This window comes from Typopeltis vanoorti, chromosome 23, assembly GCF_054136105.1.
Source record: "Typopeltis vanoorti isolate ZY-2024b chromosome 23, IOZ_Tvanoo_1.0, whole genome shotgun sequence".
Classification (NCBI taxonomy): domain Eukaryota; kingdom Metazoa; phylum Arthropoda; class Arachnida; order Uropygi; family Thelyphonidae; genus Typopeltis; species Typopeltis vanoorti.
Window position 1 is genome coordinate 9,362,606 of NC_143571.1, and position 15,085 is coordinate 9,377,690.

Here is a 15,085-nt window from a genome sequence, read left to right on the forward strand (position 1 = left end):
TTTGGCCTCCAAACTCCCCAGACCTTAACCCCATGGATTATTTTGTATGGGGCGCAGTTGAAAAAGACACCAATCGCACTTCCAGTAATACAAAAGCCCAGTTAATGGATAAAATTAAAACAGTTTTTGCGGCCCTTCCCAGGGAGACTGTAGCATCAGCTTGTTCGAGGTTCCGAAGCAGAATTGAAGCTGTGATCGATGCTAATGGTGGTTATTTTGAGTAAATCTTGTTGATAGTATTGTAATTAACTCTGCCTGTAATGTTTTTTTGTCAATTCATTAAATTTAATAGATACAAAGAAGATTTTCTTTTTCCTTACGAAACTGTCAAATTTATCCCGAACACCCTGTATATATCCTATTTGCAGTAGTTCATATTGTTTGGCTATTATCTTAATGATTTTTATGTGAACTTGAACATTTTTAAAGTCTTAAAGTGCAATGCTGTTATTGTGTCCATCATTGACAGCATGTCATTTAAACCATGATAGTAATGTTAAGTTGCTATGCCATGAATGAACATTTGAGAGCATCAATTTTAATAGTCAGTTGTCTCAAGCATCCACTTCATTACAAGGGTTGTACTGCATCTGCTATTGTAAAACATGAAATGTTTTATGATGTAATTAAAATTTTTTAGGCACTGTTCTTAAAGCTTATTGTGTAAGTTATCATCAGTGCAGCAATGTAAGCAAACCATAAGTTGATAATCAAAATCCTAGAACATTTCAAACTTTAAGTTAAAAAAGAAAGATAATTAGCAAAGATAATTTCAAGAGACTTTGCAAATCGGTTATTTTGTAATATGAAGAGTTTCATTTGATAATGTGTATATACACTGTTGTCCAAAACCTCAAGAAGGACTATTTCTGCAGATTAAACTGCAAATTCAGACAAATTAGCTTGTGGCAATTTGTATAACTGAACTTAGTAAAACTTAGATATCTTGTAATGTCTCCAAGACATCTAGATGATTTCATGTGGGGAAGAATTATTGGAAAGCTTGAAGAACGTGGAATAATTTCCTTATTGCCTGAGAGTTTTGAATCTCACATAGCATTGTATCCAGGCTCAGGGCAGTGTTTCAAATGGAATATGTTCTTGAACTTAACTTAAAAAAGGGTGGCACACCATTTGGCAACTCCTATAGGTGGAGATGACTTGCTAATGCTTCTGCCTGGTATCTCTACTTAGGCCTTGCTCCCACTGAAGAGACCTCAATAAAGGTCGAAACTAGTCTGGGTAGTGGCCCTTCCCTTAATGCATAACATTAGACATATCCGCAAGGAGATGTGTTTTGCATTATAGGAGATACTGAGATAGGAGTGTTGGTAGTTTGCTCCACCTTTGCAACGAGTTGCCCTGGTGTTGTACCATCTTAACCCAGTTCTGAAGATACTTTCAGGCGCAAACTTTGTTTGCTCACACTTGGATAAAGGATTAAACTAATTTTATTATTATGTTCTTGATGTTTGCTAAGAGGTCACCTTTGCTTTACCACAGAGCACGAAGGCAGATTTTTGGTTATAACAGCGAAATGTAATCAATGTGCCATGACAGGCCAGCTTGCAAGTTGATTCCATTCAATATGGATATCTCAACAAACTTTGGCTAGGCATCTGACAAGTAGACCTGTACACCCAAATGCCTGTAGTCTGTATCCCTTTATCCACAGCTCATTGTAGAGCATGTTTTCAGTGGTGTTGTATCCATTAAAATTGGACAAGACACCAATGGGTTAATACAGAAGATAGTCAGTTTGAAAGGGAGAGATGGCAGTGCTGAGATCATGATGTGGGGAGGTATTGTGCTTAATGGATGCACCAAGGTACAACTGCTGGAAAAAGGGACTATGACTGGTGAACAATATTGCAATGAAGTTATTCAATGTCATGTTCAATTGTTCTATGTTGCTGTAGGCAAAGAGTTCATTTTTATGGATGACATCGCCACACCACACGGTACATGAGCAGTGGAGATACTTCTGGAGACCGAGGATATTAATTGGATCGAATGGCCAGCATGCTCCCCAGAGACCACGTTTGGGATGCAATATGGAGATGTATTGCTGCTCGACATTCTCCTACAGAAAACCAACAGGGCCTTATTCTTGCTCTGAAGGAGGAGTGGGCCAGTTTGCCTCAAGAAAAACTCCTGACTCACTTGGTGATACAACTTTGTGAAAGCTTATTGCAGTTCACAGTGGACAAATTCAATACAAATTCAGCACTGTACATTAATTCCTTTTAATTCCCTAACTATATATATTCTTAGGAAATTTGTAATTTTTTTCCAAAAACATATAAATTTATAAAACATTTTGTGCAGTATAATTTATTAGTATGCTGGCAATAAATTTATGACCACATTTGCCCATATATGAAAATGTTTTCATGTACAGGCAAAAATGTTGTCCATCCTTAGCTTTTGGACATCAGTGTACTAAAAATTTGTGTGCATGTAGTCATATAGCTGCTCACAATACAGATCACTGGTTTTGTATTATTTCAAGCTCATTTTACATATATATTTTCCTAATAATAGAAAATAATTGGTGTTTATATTGATGTATTCATGGATTTAAGCTAGTGATGTCTTTTTGGATACATATATAAATAACATATACTCTTTTTACTGAAAGTGCACATGCAGTGTCCTGATTCTTAGCACTTTCTGAATATCGACTTCATAGTTTCGTGAAGGAAGGTGTTCAGTAATTTTTGATCAAAACTTGTATACTTCTATGCTCAGTTTAAACCATTCCTGAGCTGACAAACAGAATAATGTTAATATCAATACATAATTGTATTGTGTACCCTTTTTGAGAAAGTCAGTAGTATAAATCGCATCTTATTGACCTGTTAATATATCATTATTTCATATTATAATAGATTTAGTGTATTTATTATCTGAGAAAATGTTTTCACTGCTTTATGATTTTTTTTTTTTTTTAATTAAATTTCATTTAGGTGGCATGTGGGAACTTGGAGTTCATGCATGGCAAATAAAAATAGAATATACAGTGAAAAGACCTGCCGTGAAATGACAGGAATCGCAACACGTGAGGTGAATTGTATATACCTTAAAAGTAATAGTGGCAAAGGGAGAGTGATAGATGACAGTGCATGTGAATATTTTGAACGCCGTCCAGAATCATTGATGACTTGCACAGTTGGTTGTCCTCAGGACTGTGTGGTTTCAAACTATACTGAATGGTCACAGTGTAATGGATGTAAATATAATTATCGTACCAGGACTAGGAGGGTAATAATTGCTCCCTATAATGGAGGTGAAGATTGTCCATATTTGACAGAAACAGCTTCTTGTGAACCTGTGACTTCTTGTTTACAACAGCCACCATCCAAAAGACAGTACTTCTGGAAAGTGAGTCAGTGGGATATTTGCCGTCCATTGGAAGCCCATATACTCAGTATGGTAGACTCTAGGTATTGCCGTCATCCTGTTGTGGGTTATAGTTCAAGAAATTTTTCCTGTTTGAATCAACATGGTGAAGTTGTTGATAACAGGTAAGGTGTTATTGTCTTTTAGACTAAGAATGAAGAAATCTAAAATATAGGGTGATTCTAAATTACTGTAGGGATTTCCATGGCTTATAATTTTCAAACTGGAAAGAACAACAATAAAACTGCTTACTACAGAATATGAAAGCATAACTGAAAAATTTTTTATTTGGCAATGCCATGCACACCAGCAAAGGTTGGTCGATTGGTAAAGCCTCTGCTACTAATGGCTCGCAAAAAGTTAAGCAGGTTTGAGCACGGTTAGTAGTTGGAAGGGGTGCAATCGTTCAATGGTGTTGACACATTCTCCCTCAATGAGTCTTTGGACTCCCTGGAGGTGTCACATAATAATAATAATATATCTGGAAAATAATAACATTATACTTTAAAATGGTGACTGTTCAAGAGAAAACAATGCGTGTACTTTGGTTTTTTGAAACAAAGTCCATTATTATCACAAAGCAATGCTACAGAACTCAGTATGGAACACACCCACCTTCAGATAATACTATCCAACATTTGTTAAAGCAATTTGAGGAGAGTGGTAGTGTTCAGCACCAAAAAGGAGCTGAAAAGAATGAGCACTTTGCAGGAAGATATTGATCGAATCCAGGATGCATTTTATCAAAGCCCACAAAAATCATCTAGATGAGCGTCTTTGCAGGGTTGCTTCTTTTTGCACTGTTTGGAGGGTTGTTCATAACTGCCTTCAACTCTGTAATTACAAACTGCAGATTGTGCAGGCTTCACAGCTGGATGATAAACCCTGCTCCTTCCAATTTGCCCAAGACATTTCGTCAAAAGTTGAAGCTGATGAAATTTATCTTCAGAGATGGATATTTAGTGATGATGCAATACTTTGCATATCAGGGAAGGTAAATTGTCATAACTGCAGAATATAGGGATCAGAAAAGCCTCATGCCATTTGAGTATTCCAAAGAGATAGTCCAAAGGTGAATGTCTGGTGTGCTTTGTCAGGTTTGGAAATTTTGGAGCCCTTTTTCTTTGCAGAAAAAATAGTGACAATGGTTGAACTATCTGGATATGCTACAGCTGTATCTGTTACCCCAGTTGGAAGATCATCAGCCAAATGTGGTGTTCCAGCAAGATGGAGTACTACCACATTGGACTCTCATTGTCCAAGAATTTCTTGACATGCATTTTCCTGGGTGCCAGGTTGTGCATGGCGGACCGATATTCTGTGGCCTCTGTGCTGCCTAAAAATATGCCACTTGATTTCTTTCTGTGGCGATACGTGAAGGACACTGTTTACCAGATCCCTGTGATTCCCTCGATGAACTGAAGACCAGAATTGATGCTGCGATAGTAACAGTTACACTGCAAATGACAGAGGACGTTTGGAGAGAAATTGATTATTGCTTGGACATTTTATGTGCCACGCATGTTGAAGTTGTTTAGCATTTTGCAGTATTGATTTGATAAGTAATAAAACTTTTTTTTTTAGTTACTTTCTTATTCTGCAAGCAGTTTTATTTTGTTATTTATGGTTTTAAAATTATAGGCTATGGAAACTCCGACAATAATTTAGAATCACCCTGTGTTTGTGATGGTGCATCAAGTATTAAAACAAGTAGATTATGCTAAAATCTTTTGGAAATTGTGCTGTCTTTGTAGATATTTTAAACATTTTTAAGCTGAATTTCTTACCTGTTGATACAAAATAAAGTGTATGTATGTATCTATACATAATATTCACATCAGTGGCGGTGTTGAAAAATTTTAAGTTGGGCTGCTGTACATATACAAAATAAAAAATAAATTATTTTTTTCCTAATCAGTAACCAATTTATTAATACATAAATTTACATATTAAAAAATTGCTTTACTAAAAATATTTCACCCTCACCATGAACAAACACCAATAATAAAAGTTTCGTATCTCACAGAAATAACGTGCGCATGCATGCAATTTAAGCGACTTCAGAATCACTTGTAACATGCAATGACAAGCGTAAATGAATATCGGCGAGTCTAGCTGCAATTGGCGCAATAATTCTCACACTGCGTTAGATCGCAGTGCATTTGTTTCGTGTAATGATAATTGAAAAAATATAATTCTTTTCATATTTTCAACAGTGACACTCGTCATAATTCAGCCTTGTATATATAATAAATAAATAATTATGTTATTTTAACAAAAAAAAATAAGATTTACAGAAAATAGTTCACCCTCACCATGAACACGCACCAATAATAAAAGTTTCATATCTCACAGAAATAATGCACGCAATCATACGATACACTGCCTAAATGAGCAGTGTCGGATCACTTGTAATGTGTAATGAGAAGTGCAACGAATATCGGTGAGTCTAGCTGCAATTGGCCAAATGTGATAATTCTGACACTGCGTTAGAATGCAGTGCATTTGTTTCGTAATCTAAAGTGTTAATCGAACAATTCCAATTATTAACTATTCAATCGATGTCAAAACATAAGCTGTAACCTTTAACATGTTGTATTGCATTTATATAATGTTGTAAGCATTGTTATTATTTATAAACACAAACAAAATTTAGTTTTTTGATTTTTTCCTTGGGGGTACTGCAGTGTCGCAGTGCTTATGTACGAGCTGCCACTGATTCACATGTTAAATGATATAAAGTTATAAAAGATAATTTCTTTGATGTGAGTACAGGACTGTTTTGGGATTCTTAAATCGATGTGCTTTGTACGGTATGTGTGTTCTATGTCCTATCAGCACACCAGCGATAACATGTACATTCATGGCCAGTTAATTAGAGATGCAGAAACTACATTAGGGTTAATATGCCAGAGCATCCACAAATTTGAAGAAATATTCAACGTGTATTCCATCTCACATAGACCTGATGTTCTGTTCACATTTATTTGTGGTGGGCCTTCACAAATATTTTGTTCCACCATATCCCAAAGATGGCCAGTGAGATATGGTGACTTCAGGGTCCAGTAAAGTTATTAACATAACACTATAATTAGGATATCACCTGTGATTTCCTATTGAAATTATTTATCACATGCAGGGTAAAGAATTAATATGAATGGACATAATTTAGTTGGCAAGCAACACCATTCAGGTAGACCACTGGTATCGAAGTGCATGGAGTACAGGTTTCAGATTACTCTACTGCTTTGCATTGTTGTTTTTGTGATGTAATGTGATGGGTTGTTATTTCCCACATGAAATGTCACAGATTCAGATTCGCTACTCCATAGGCGTTGAACCTTTGTTGTAGTTTCATATTTTTGTTATGCAGACAGAATGTACAATGGTCATCTGTAGTTAATACCCTATTCAGGATGGAATATGATACATGGTGTGTTCATTGTTCATATATGCTCTCTTGCGGTTTATGGTTATGCCATGGAGTTATCTTATCAGTTGTAATTATTGGAATGTAAAGCTATTGACTTCATTCCTTTGATTCTTTGCTCTTCTTCTCTTTCATTGTCTCTTAATTATGTGGCTCAGGGTGGACAGGGGTACATAGCATGAGGAAGGTGGATGCTCCAAAAGGATGTGACAGCATGTGTTGACAGGAAAGGAATGGGATGACCTGGGATCAGGAGGAAACAGTTGGAATCGAAGAGGGTTCTAAAATGAATAAGTAGAAAGGGAAATGGCACAGGTCAAGCATGGGGAGATCACATCAAATGAGTGGTATCAGTGGAACTAGCTGTAGATCCAGGAAGGAGCTGTTGTGTTTGCATGCAAATGCTAGAAGTGTAAGAAACAAGATAGATGAAATGTTTGCACTGCTTGAGTCTGTTCACCCAAAAATTGTTGGAATAAGTGAGACATGGTTAGATGAGGACAACATCCTGATAGAATAGAGATGGAAGGGTATGATGTGTTTCGTGAGGATAGAAGGAATAAAAAGGGAGGGTGGGGGTGGGGGTGGGGGGAGTGCTATCGATGATAGAGAAAGAGTTATGTCCATACAAAGTAGAGATGCAAGAGGGAAATAGTACCATTGGTTTTGAGGCAGTATGGTGTGAAATAGAGGTGAATTGAATGAAATACTTGGTTGGATGTTGTTATAGACCAGGTATTGTGGATGGTAGCAACTATGAAATGTATAATCAAATTAGCCAAGCAAATAAGAAAAGAGTGATCATAATGAGCGATTTTAATTATGGCAATATAGACTGGAATGATGAGATAGCAATTGGAAGTAAAGAAAATGAGTTTCTTGAGTTTTTGAGGGATAACTACCTCAGAGAATATGTAATAGAGGGCACATGAGAATTGAGGGTCGTGGATTTGGTCATCTCATCAGAGGATGTAATTATCAATGAGGTATCAAATCATCCACCAACTGGTGAAAGTGACCATGAGGTGATTACTTAGGTGGTTGCCAGCAGTGTTAGGACCTCTGTAAGAAAAGGGTATATGTGGAACTACAAGGGGAGGGGGTGATTATGAAGAGCTCAGGAGACAGCTTGTGGGTGTAGCGTAGAATGAGGAGTTAGCTTGAAAGAGATCAATGCAGCTTGGGGAATTTTTGAAAACTATCTAGTAGATGCAAATAAATGTATTCCAAGGGTAACAAGATTAAATAAGGTAGGTGTGAAATGGATGAATAAAGAGATCAAGCATGCGATACAGAAAAAAAAGGGATTATGGAGGCAGCATGAGAGAAGTGGAAATAACCAATTCCATGAGGACTACAAAGAACAGGCAAGGCAGGTGACTTGGTTGGTGATGGTAGCTAAAGTGAGTGGTATGAACAGCAGTTAGCTAATGAAGCCAAAAAGAATCCTAAGGAGTTCTTTCTATATGTAGCCAGCAAAAGAAAGAATGATTATGGAACAATGACATTGATTGGAGAAAATGGTAAAAAGACAGCCGATGCAGAAGATATGGTGGAGATAATTAATGAGCAGTTCATAAAGGTCTTTCAAGCTTGTGAATGTGACTTCATGGAGAGAATGAGAGCAATTGATGATGGGGAAGAGAGACTGACTGTAAGTGAGCAAGAGGTGTATGGGGAGTTGAACAAACTAGATGTGAATAAGGCTGTGGGACTTAATAATATATCACCATGTATTCTGAAGGAATGTGCCAGAGAGTTGACACCTGCCTTGACATATTTTTTTAATACGAGTCTTGCACTTGGTCAAGTTCCTAAGGAGGGCAAAATTGTGCCACTTCATAAAAAAGGTGATATAACTCAAGCATCAAACTATAAGCCTATCTGTGTCTCAGGTGTTCTGGTTAAGTTGTTGGAGAAGCTTGTGAGAACTGGGATCCAGAATTATTTTTGATTTAAAGCATGGATTTGCTAAAGGGAGGGAGGGCACATTTTAGTAATCTACTTACTTATTACAATAAGATAGCTGCTTCCTTGGACAGATTAGAAGGATACACAGTAATATACTTAGATTTTGCAAAGGCTTTTGATAGATTACCGCATGATAATTGATAGTCAAACTAGAGCGGATGGGGTTGGATATTAGATTGGTGCATTGAATTCGACACTGGCTATCTGATAGGTATCAACAAGTGTATGGGGGAGCGATATCCAGGAAAAGGAAAGTTACCAGTGGTGTGCCTTGGGGGGATGTTTAACTTGTATATTAATGACATTGGTGAAGATTTGGATGGAGATATTCAGTTGTTTGCAGATGACACAAAGTTAGGACGAACCATGAAGAGTAGTGACGATGTTGTGACCTTACAAGAAGACTTTAATAAATTGAGTGATTGGGCACTGGAATGGGGATGTGAGTTCAATGTTGTAAAATGTAAGTTTTTAATATTTGGAAAACAAAAATGGGATACAGAATTTATGCTTGGTGAGGATATATTGTCAGAGGTGGAGGAAATAAGAGATCTTGGGGGTGATAGTGGATAAGGATCTGAAATTTAGGGGACCATAGCCAAAATTATGAAGACAACACAAAGGCTTCTGGGAAAGATGCAGAGGACACTGAGTTGTAGAAGTAGGGAGATTCTTGTTCCGTTGTATAAGGTTTAATTAGCCCCACACATGGACTATTGTGCCCAGATTTGGTCACCTGGTTTTCAGAAGAATGAAGAGATGTTAGAAAAAGGTCGAGAGGTGACTCACTAAGGTAGTTTGTAACCTCTGGAATGTGGAGTATGAGGAAAGATTGAGAAGATGCAATTTGCAGTCTAGTGGATAGAAGGAAGAGGGGAGATATCATAGAGACCTACAAGTTAGTAAGGGGTTGTTATAGGATCAATGCTGGAGAGGTTCTACAGAAAACAGTGGGAGATCAGGGGAGAACCAGGTCATCTCTGGAAACTGTATAAAGAGGGTGTCAGTAGGGGAGTGACAATCAGGTTTTTTCATGCAGAGTTTTGAATGATTGGAATGCTTTTCCTGAGAGTGTGGTGTCTGCAGAGAATTTGAGTGTGTTTAAAGTATGGTATGATGAGCTGTGTATCTGATAAAAGGACTTCACAGATGAATCTTTGATTCCATGTGGTCTTGGGTAATTATAATAATAATGATAATGTTTCTGGCTATATGTCTCATAATGTATTGTTTGCTATTTATAATGGCATTTTTGAAATACCTAAGACCTTATTGATATGATCATCCTTGCAGAATAACTTTCCAAGAAATTTTTTAATGGTCTGTTATATGCTTCTGCTATCATTCTTTGTTTGTAGTTATTTAGATCATTACCCTTGCCCATTATCCCTGTCACTGACATGCACATACACTAGAACGCAGATATTTGCCTGGTGACGGTGTACCACATATCTGTTTATACCCAGTGCTGTCTGCATATTGTTAGTTACCTGTTACAGATGGATTCTATTTAGTATCGAGATGTCTCTAATATTTTGAGTGTATGCTTAATATTTCTTTACTTACCTGTCCCCTCCATGTGGGGTAGCAGTTCATAGTAGAGGGGACTTCCCAGTGATGGTACAGTTTTTTTTTTTTTTTTTTTCCCTGTATGTTTTCTTTGGTTTTTCTTTCTCCTGAGTTTTTATTCGCATATCATGCTTACTATGATTGCTGGGATATATTGCCCTCCTGGTATGTTTATGCCTAGTGGTTTGATCCTGTGGATGTCAGGAAAAGGTAGAGTCCAGTAGTCTCACACTGCTTTTCAGCAGGATGGATAGTCCTGGATGGGCTAGTCAGCAGAGTGAACCGTGTTGAATTAAGTCTCTTTTCCCATGGTCAGGAGACCGAACCCAAGGCTTGTTCTGTATCACATCTGGAGCAGCTCTTTCATTCCACTTCTGAGTGCAGTCATTGTTTTCCAGATAGTGGATATCCATATTTGGGTTATTACAAAGAATAGATATCCATAGTAGATATCTATTCTTTGTAGGTGGGGACCTCTGGCACTGAATTTTTTATCTTTCTGAGAATGAGTCTTTCATCTTCAATTTTATCAGGGAACTTTCAGCAGGCACCAACAGAGTACAGAAAAAATACCATATGCATATCAGCTGACAGAAAAAATTCAGTCACCTTCAAATGGTTAATCTTTCCTTTTTATTCATTCAACATGAAGGTCCAATTAAAATATCACGCTTCTTTATCCAGAAGGATTTAGAAGGATTAGAAGCCCCAAAATCTGTATATCGTCCTGAAAACAAATTTTTCTCTCTGAACTTTTATCAAGGAATAATATCAGAGTGGGATCACCTAAAAGTTCCTAATAAGAAAATTTATTCTGAATTACAAGATTGACAAATCAAAGAGTGACAGCCATGAGAAGAATTCTCACATGTAGGGATAGTATTTACTCCCCAGTGCTGACCACGAATATCATCCTTATATATAACACCGTGAATCCAATATCAGTGAATGTAGGGGGCATCTTAAACTTTTGCACTGCTTTTAATGTCAGAAATGTGGTCATGCCCAGACTGCCTATCATGGTTACGTGATCTGTACTTAATGTGGCATTAAAAGAAGATGATAATAAAGAGTAAGCACAAAACACTCTAATGTGCTAATCATGAGAGAGAGAATATTGCAAATTGCAATATTCTCTCAGATTGCAAATACAACTCAAAAGATAATTGCAATTCCTGAAACGAATGTTCATGTGTTGAGAGTGTAAAGGAGAGTGTTAAAAATGATATCAGGATTATGGAATACTGATCATGAAGATTGAGAATTTGTAGACTGCAGACACTAGCAAACAGGAGAAAGAGGGGGAGGTGATATGATTGAGACTTACAAACTTCTGAAAGGGTCATACAGGATTTCAGTAGATAGAAATTTTCAATTTATTGAGGGTGGGGAAAGGACAAGAAGGCATCCTTGGAAGTTAAAATGAATGATGCTAAGAAGGGGATGAGGGCTGGATTTTTCTCTCATAGGGTGGGGCGTGATTGGAATGAATTGGCATTGGATGGTGTGAGTGCAAGCAGCGTGTGAACGAATTCAAGAATAAGTATGATAGCTGGCATCTGTATGATAGCTGATGTATGTGGCCTCCCTCGATGAGTCCCTGACTCCCTGGAGGTCTCTCTTAATAATAATAATATGCAGCCTACTTCTGAACATGTCCAAGGATGGAAAGAAGATTCAAAAGCTCAAGGCCAAGCAGAACATAACCATATCAATAGATGAAGAGGAGATATACTGTAAGAACACCTAGTAGAAAACCCTCTTATGCTGAAAAAGTAACAATAATAAAGTATCTACTGTATTTACCGGTGTATGAGATGCCTCGGCCTATAAGACACACTCCCTTTTTTGTACACATTTTTTAAGGAAAAAACTGAATATTATAATGAATTCACAGTATTTCAAATATAAAGTAATAAGTAGGTCTACTTTCACCAAATACCTAATCTAACTAGGAAAGAGTACCTACCTTTTAATCTTCTTCGTCTAAACCCAGAAATTCATCTCCAGAGCTAAATGAAGAGACACTTGAAACCTCTTCTAAATCAGAATCTGAGTCCTCATACAACAAATTGTCCTCTGTACCATCCAGCGCATTACTAATGCCACACTTCTTAAATGATTTAACAAGTCTCAGTTTTCACAGCATCCCATGAAGCTTTGACCCACTCACAAACTTGCAAAATGCTAGGCCTATGTGGATGTGGAATTTTGCCAAATGCTGTTGCAAAGTCTAGCAACATCACTGAGTAGCCATTTCCCTTATCCAGTTCCACTGTCACTTGATTATAAAAATAAAGCAAATTACTAAGGCAAGACCTACCCTACAAAAAACCATGTTTTCCTTTATAGAATATCATATTCCTATCCACCTAGTCCTGAATTCTGTTTCATCCACCACTTCTGAGCTGCTGATAGGCCTATAATTTGCTACTTCTGTCTTGGAGCCTCCTTTATGCAATGGAACTATTTTGATCTCTTTCTACTCCACATTTGCACCTTTCCAGTACTGAGGCTTAAATTAAACAGCTTGGTCAGAGGAACTGACAGTTCCCTTGCACATTGTTGTAATACAAAGGCCAATATGCCATTAAATCCCATGGCTGTGTTCATATGGAGGTTCTGCAATATTTTAAGCACTTCTATTTTTTCAACTGCTGTTCAGTGTCATATCTTCTTGCATACTACCTGGATGGTACACCCCTGCAAAATGCTCACTCAGTAATTCAACTATTTGGTTTGGTTCTATTACATGCCCACCATCAGCACTTTTTAGACATCCTTCCATAGTTATTCTTCCTTTTACTTGCTACATAATTGCAGAGAACAAGGATTATGAATGATATGCTGGCTGAAATGTGTGAGGAGACGGGAGTACAGTTTGTTAATGTGTGGAATGAGTTTGAGGGATGAAGTGAGCTGTATGGGAGCGATGGACTGCATTTGACTGGTTATGGTGTGAGAGACTGCTGCTGGGAGGTAGAGAAGTGAATAGAGAGAATGAATCAGATTGAGTGGGAAGTGATGTGGAAGAGCAGGAGAGTAAGACAGGAGAAATTAAAGAGGTGGTTATGAATGGGGAAGTGAGTGGTATGAGTATAGAAAATGAGAGAATGGGTGTGCAAGAGGAGCAGGGAAATGGGGAGGCTCTGGGTGGACAGGGGTACACAGCATGAGAAAGGTGGATACTCAAAGAGGAGATGAGCATGTGTAGTCAGGAAAGGAATAGGATGACCAGGGATCAAGAGGAAACAGTTGGAATTGAAAAGGGTTTTAAAATGAAGAAGAAGAAAGGGAAATGGCCCCAGTTGACCATGGAGAGATCACATCGAGTGAGTGGTATCAGTGGAACTAGCTGTAGATCCAGAAATGAGTTGTTGTGTTTGTATACCAATGCTAGAAGTATAAGAAACAAGGCGGATGAAATGGTTGCACTAATTGCGTCTGTTCACCCAAAGATTGTCGGAATAAGTAAGACATGGTTGGAAGAGGATGACATCCTGACAGGAATAGAGATGGAAGGGTATGATGTTTCGTGAGGACAGGGGGGGTAAAAAGTGAGGGGAGTGCTATTGATAATAGAGAAAGAGTTATGTCCATATAAAGTAGAGATGCAAGCGAGAAATAGTGCCAGTGGTTTTGAGGCAGTATGGTGTGAGATTGAGGTGAATAGAATCAAATACTTGGTGGGATGATGTTATAGACCAAGTAATGTGGATGGTGGTGATAATGAAATGTACAATCAAATTAGCCAAGTAAATAAGAAAAGGATGATCATTATGGGTGATTTTAATTATGGCAATATAGACTGGAATGATGAGATAGCAACTGGAAGTAAAGAAAATGAGTTTCTTGAGTTTTTGAGGGATAACTACCTCAGACAGTATGTAACAGAGGACACAAGAGGATTGAGGGTCTTGTTCATCTCATCAGAGAATGTAATTATAAATGAGGCGTCAAATCATCCACCAATTGGTGAGAGTGACCATGAGATGATTACCTGGGTGGTTGCAAGCAGTGCGAGGACCTCTCTGAGAAAAGGGTATATGTGGAACTACAAGGTGGGGGGGGGGATTATGAAGAGCTCAGGAGACAGCTTGCAGGTGTAGCATGGAATGAGGAGTTAGCTGGAAAAGAGATCTGTGCAGCTTGGGGGGGGGGGATTTTAAAAAATTGTTTAGTAGATGCAATGTCTAAATGTATTCCAAGGGTGAGAAGTTTAAATTAGGTGGGTGTGAGATGGATGAATAAAGAGATTAAGAATGCAATACAGAGAAAAAGGGCATTGTGGAGGCAGCATAAGAGAAGTGGAAATAACCAATTCCATGAGGTCTACAAAGACCAAGCAAAGTGACTTGTTGTTGTTGTTGGAGAAGCTTGTGAGAACTAGGATCCATAGTTGGGTTGATAACAATGGTATTATCTTTGATGGACAGCATGGAATTGCTAAAGGGAGGCCATGTTTTAGTAATCTATTTATTACAATAAAGTGACTGCTTCCTTGGACAGAGGAAAAGGATATACAGTAATTTACTTGGATTTCGGAAAGGCTTTTGATAGAGTACCTCATGATAGGTTGACAGTCAAACTAGAGCAGATGGGGCTGGATATTGGATTGGAGACTGGCTATCTGATAGGTATCAACAAGTTGTGTATGGGGGAACGATATCCAGGAAAAGGAAAGTCACTAGTGGAGTGCCTCAGGGGTCTGTT

At 37.8% G+C, this 15,085-nt stretch overlaps 1 protein-coding gene across 6 annotated transcripts in view; it reads left to right on the forward strand.

Annotated features, from left to right (window-relative positions):
• LOC150093608 (thrombospondin type-1 domain-containing protein 7B-like) overlaps positions 1 to 15,085 on the forward strand; it is a 950,748-nt gene that overhangs the window by 322,793 nt on the left and 612,870 nt on the right. For all 6 annotated transcript variants that reach the window (XM_090412735.1, XM_090412734.1, XM_090412733.1 and 3 more), the window contains exon 5: positions 2,970 to 3,527. In XM_090412735.1, the coding sequence (XP_090268861.1) occupies positions 2,970 to 3,527 (558 nt within the window). The remainder of the gene's footprint in view (positions 1 to 2,969; positions 3,528 to 15,085) is intronic.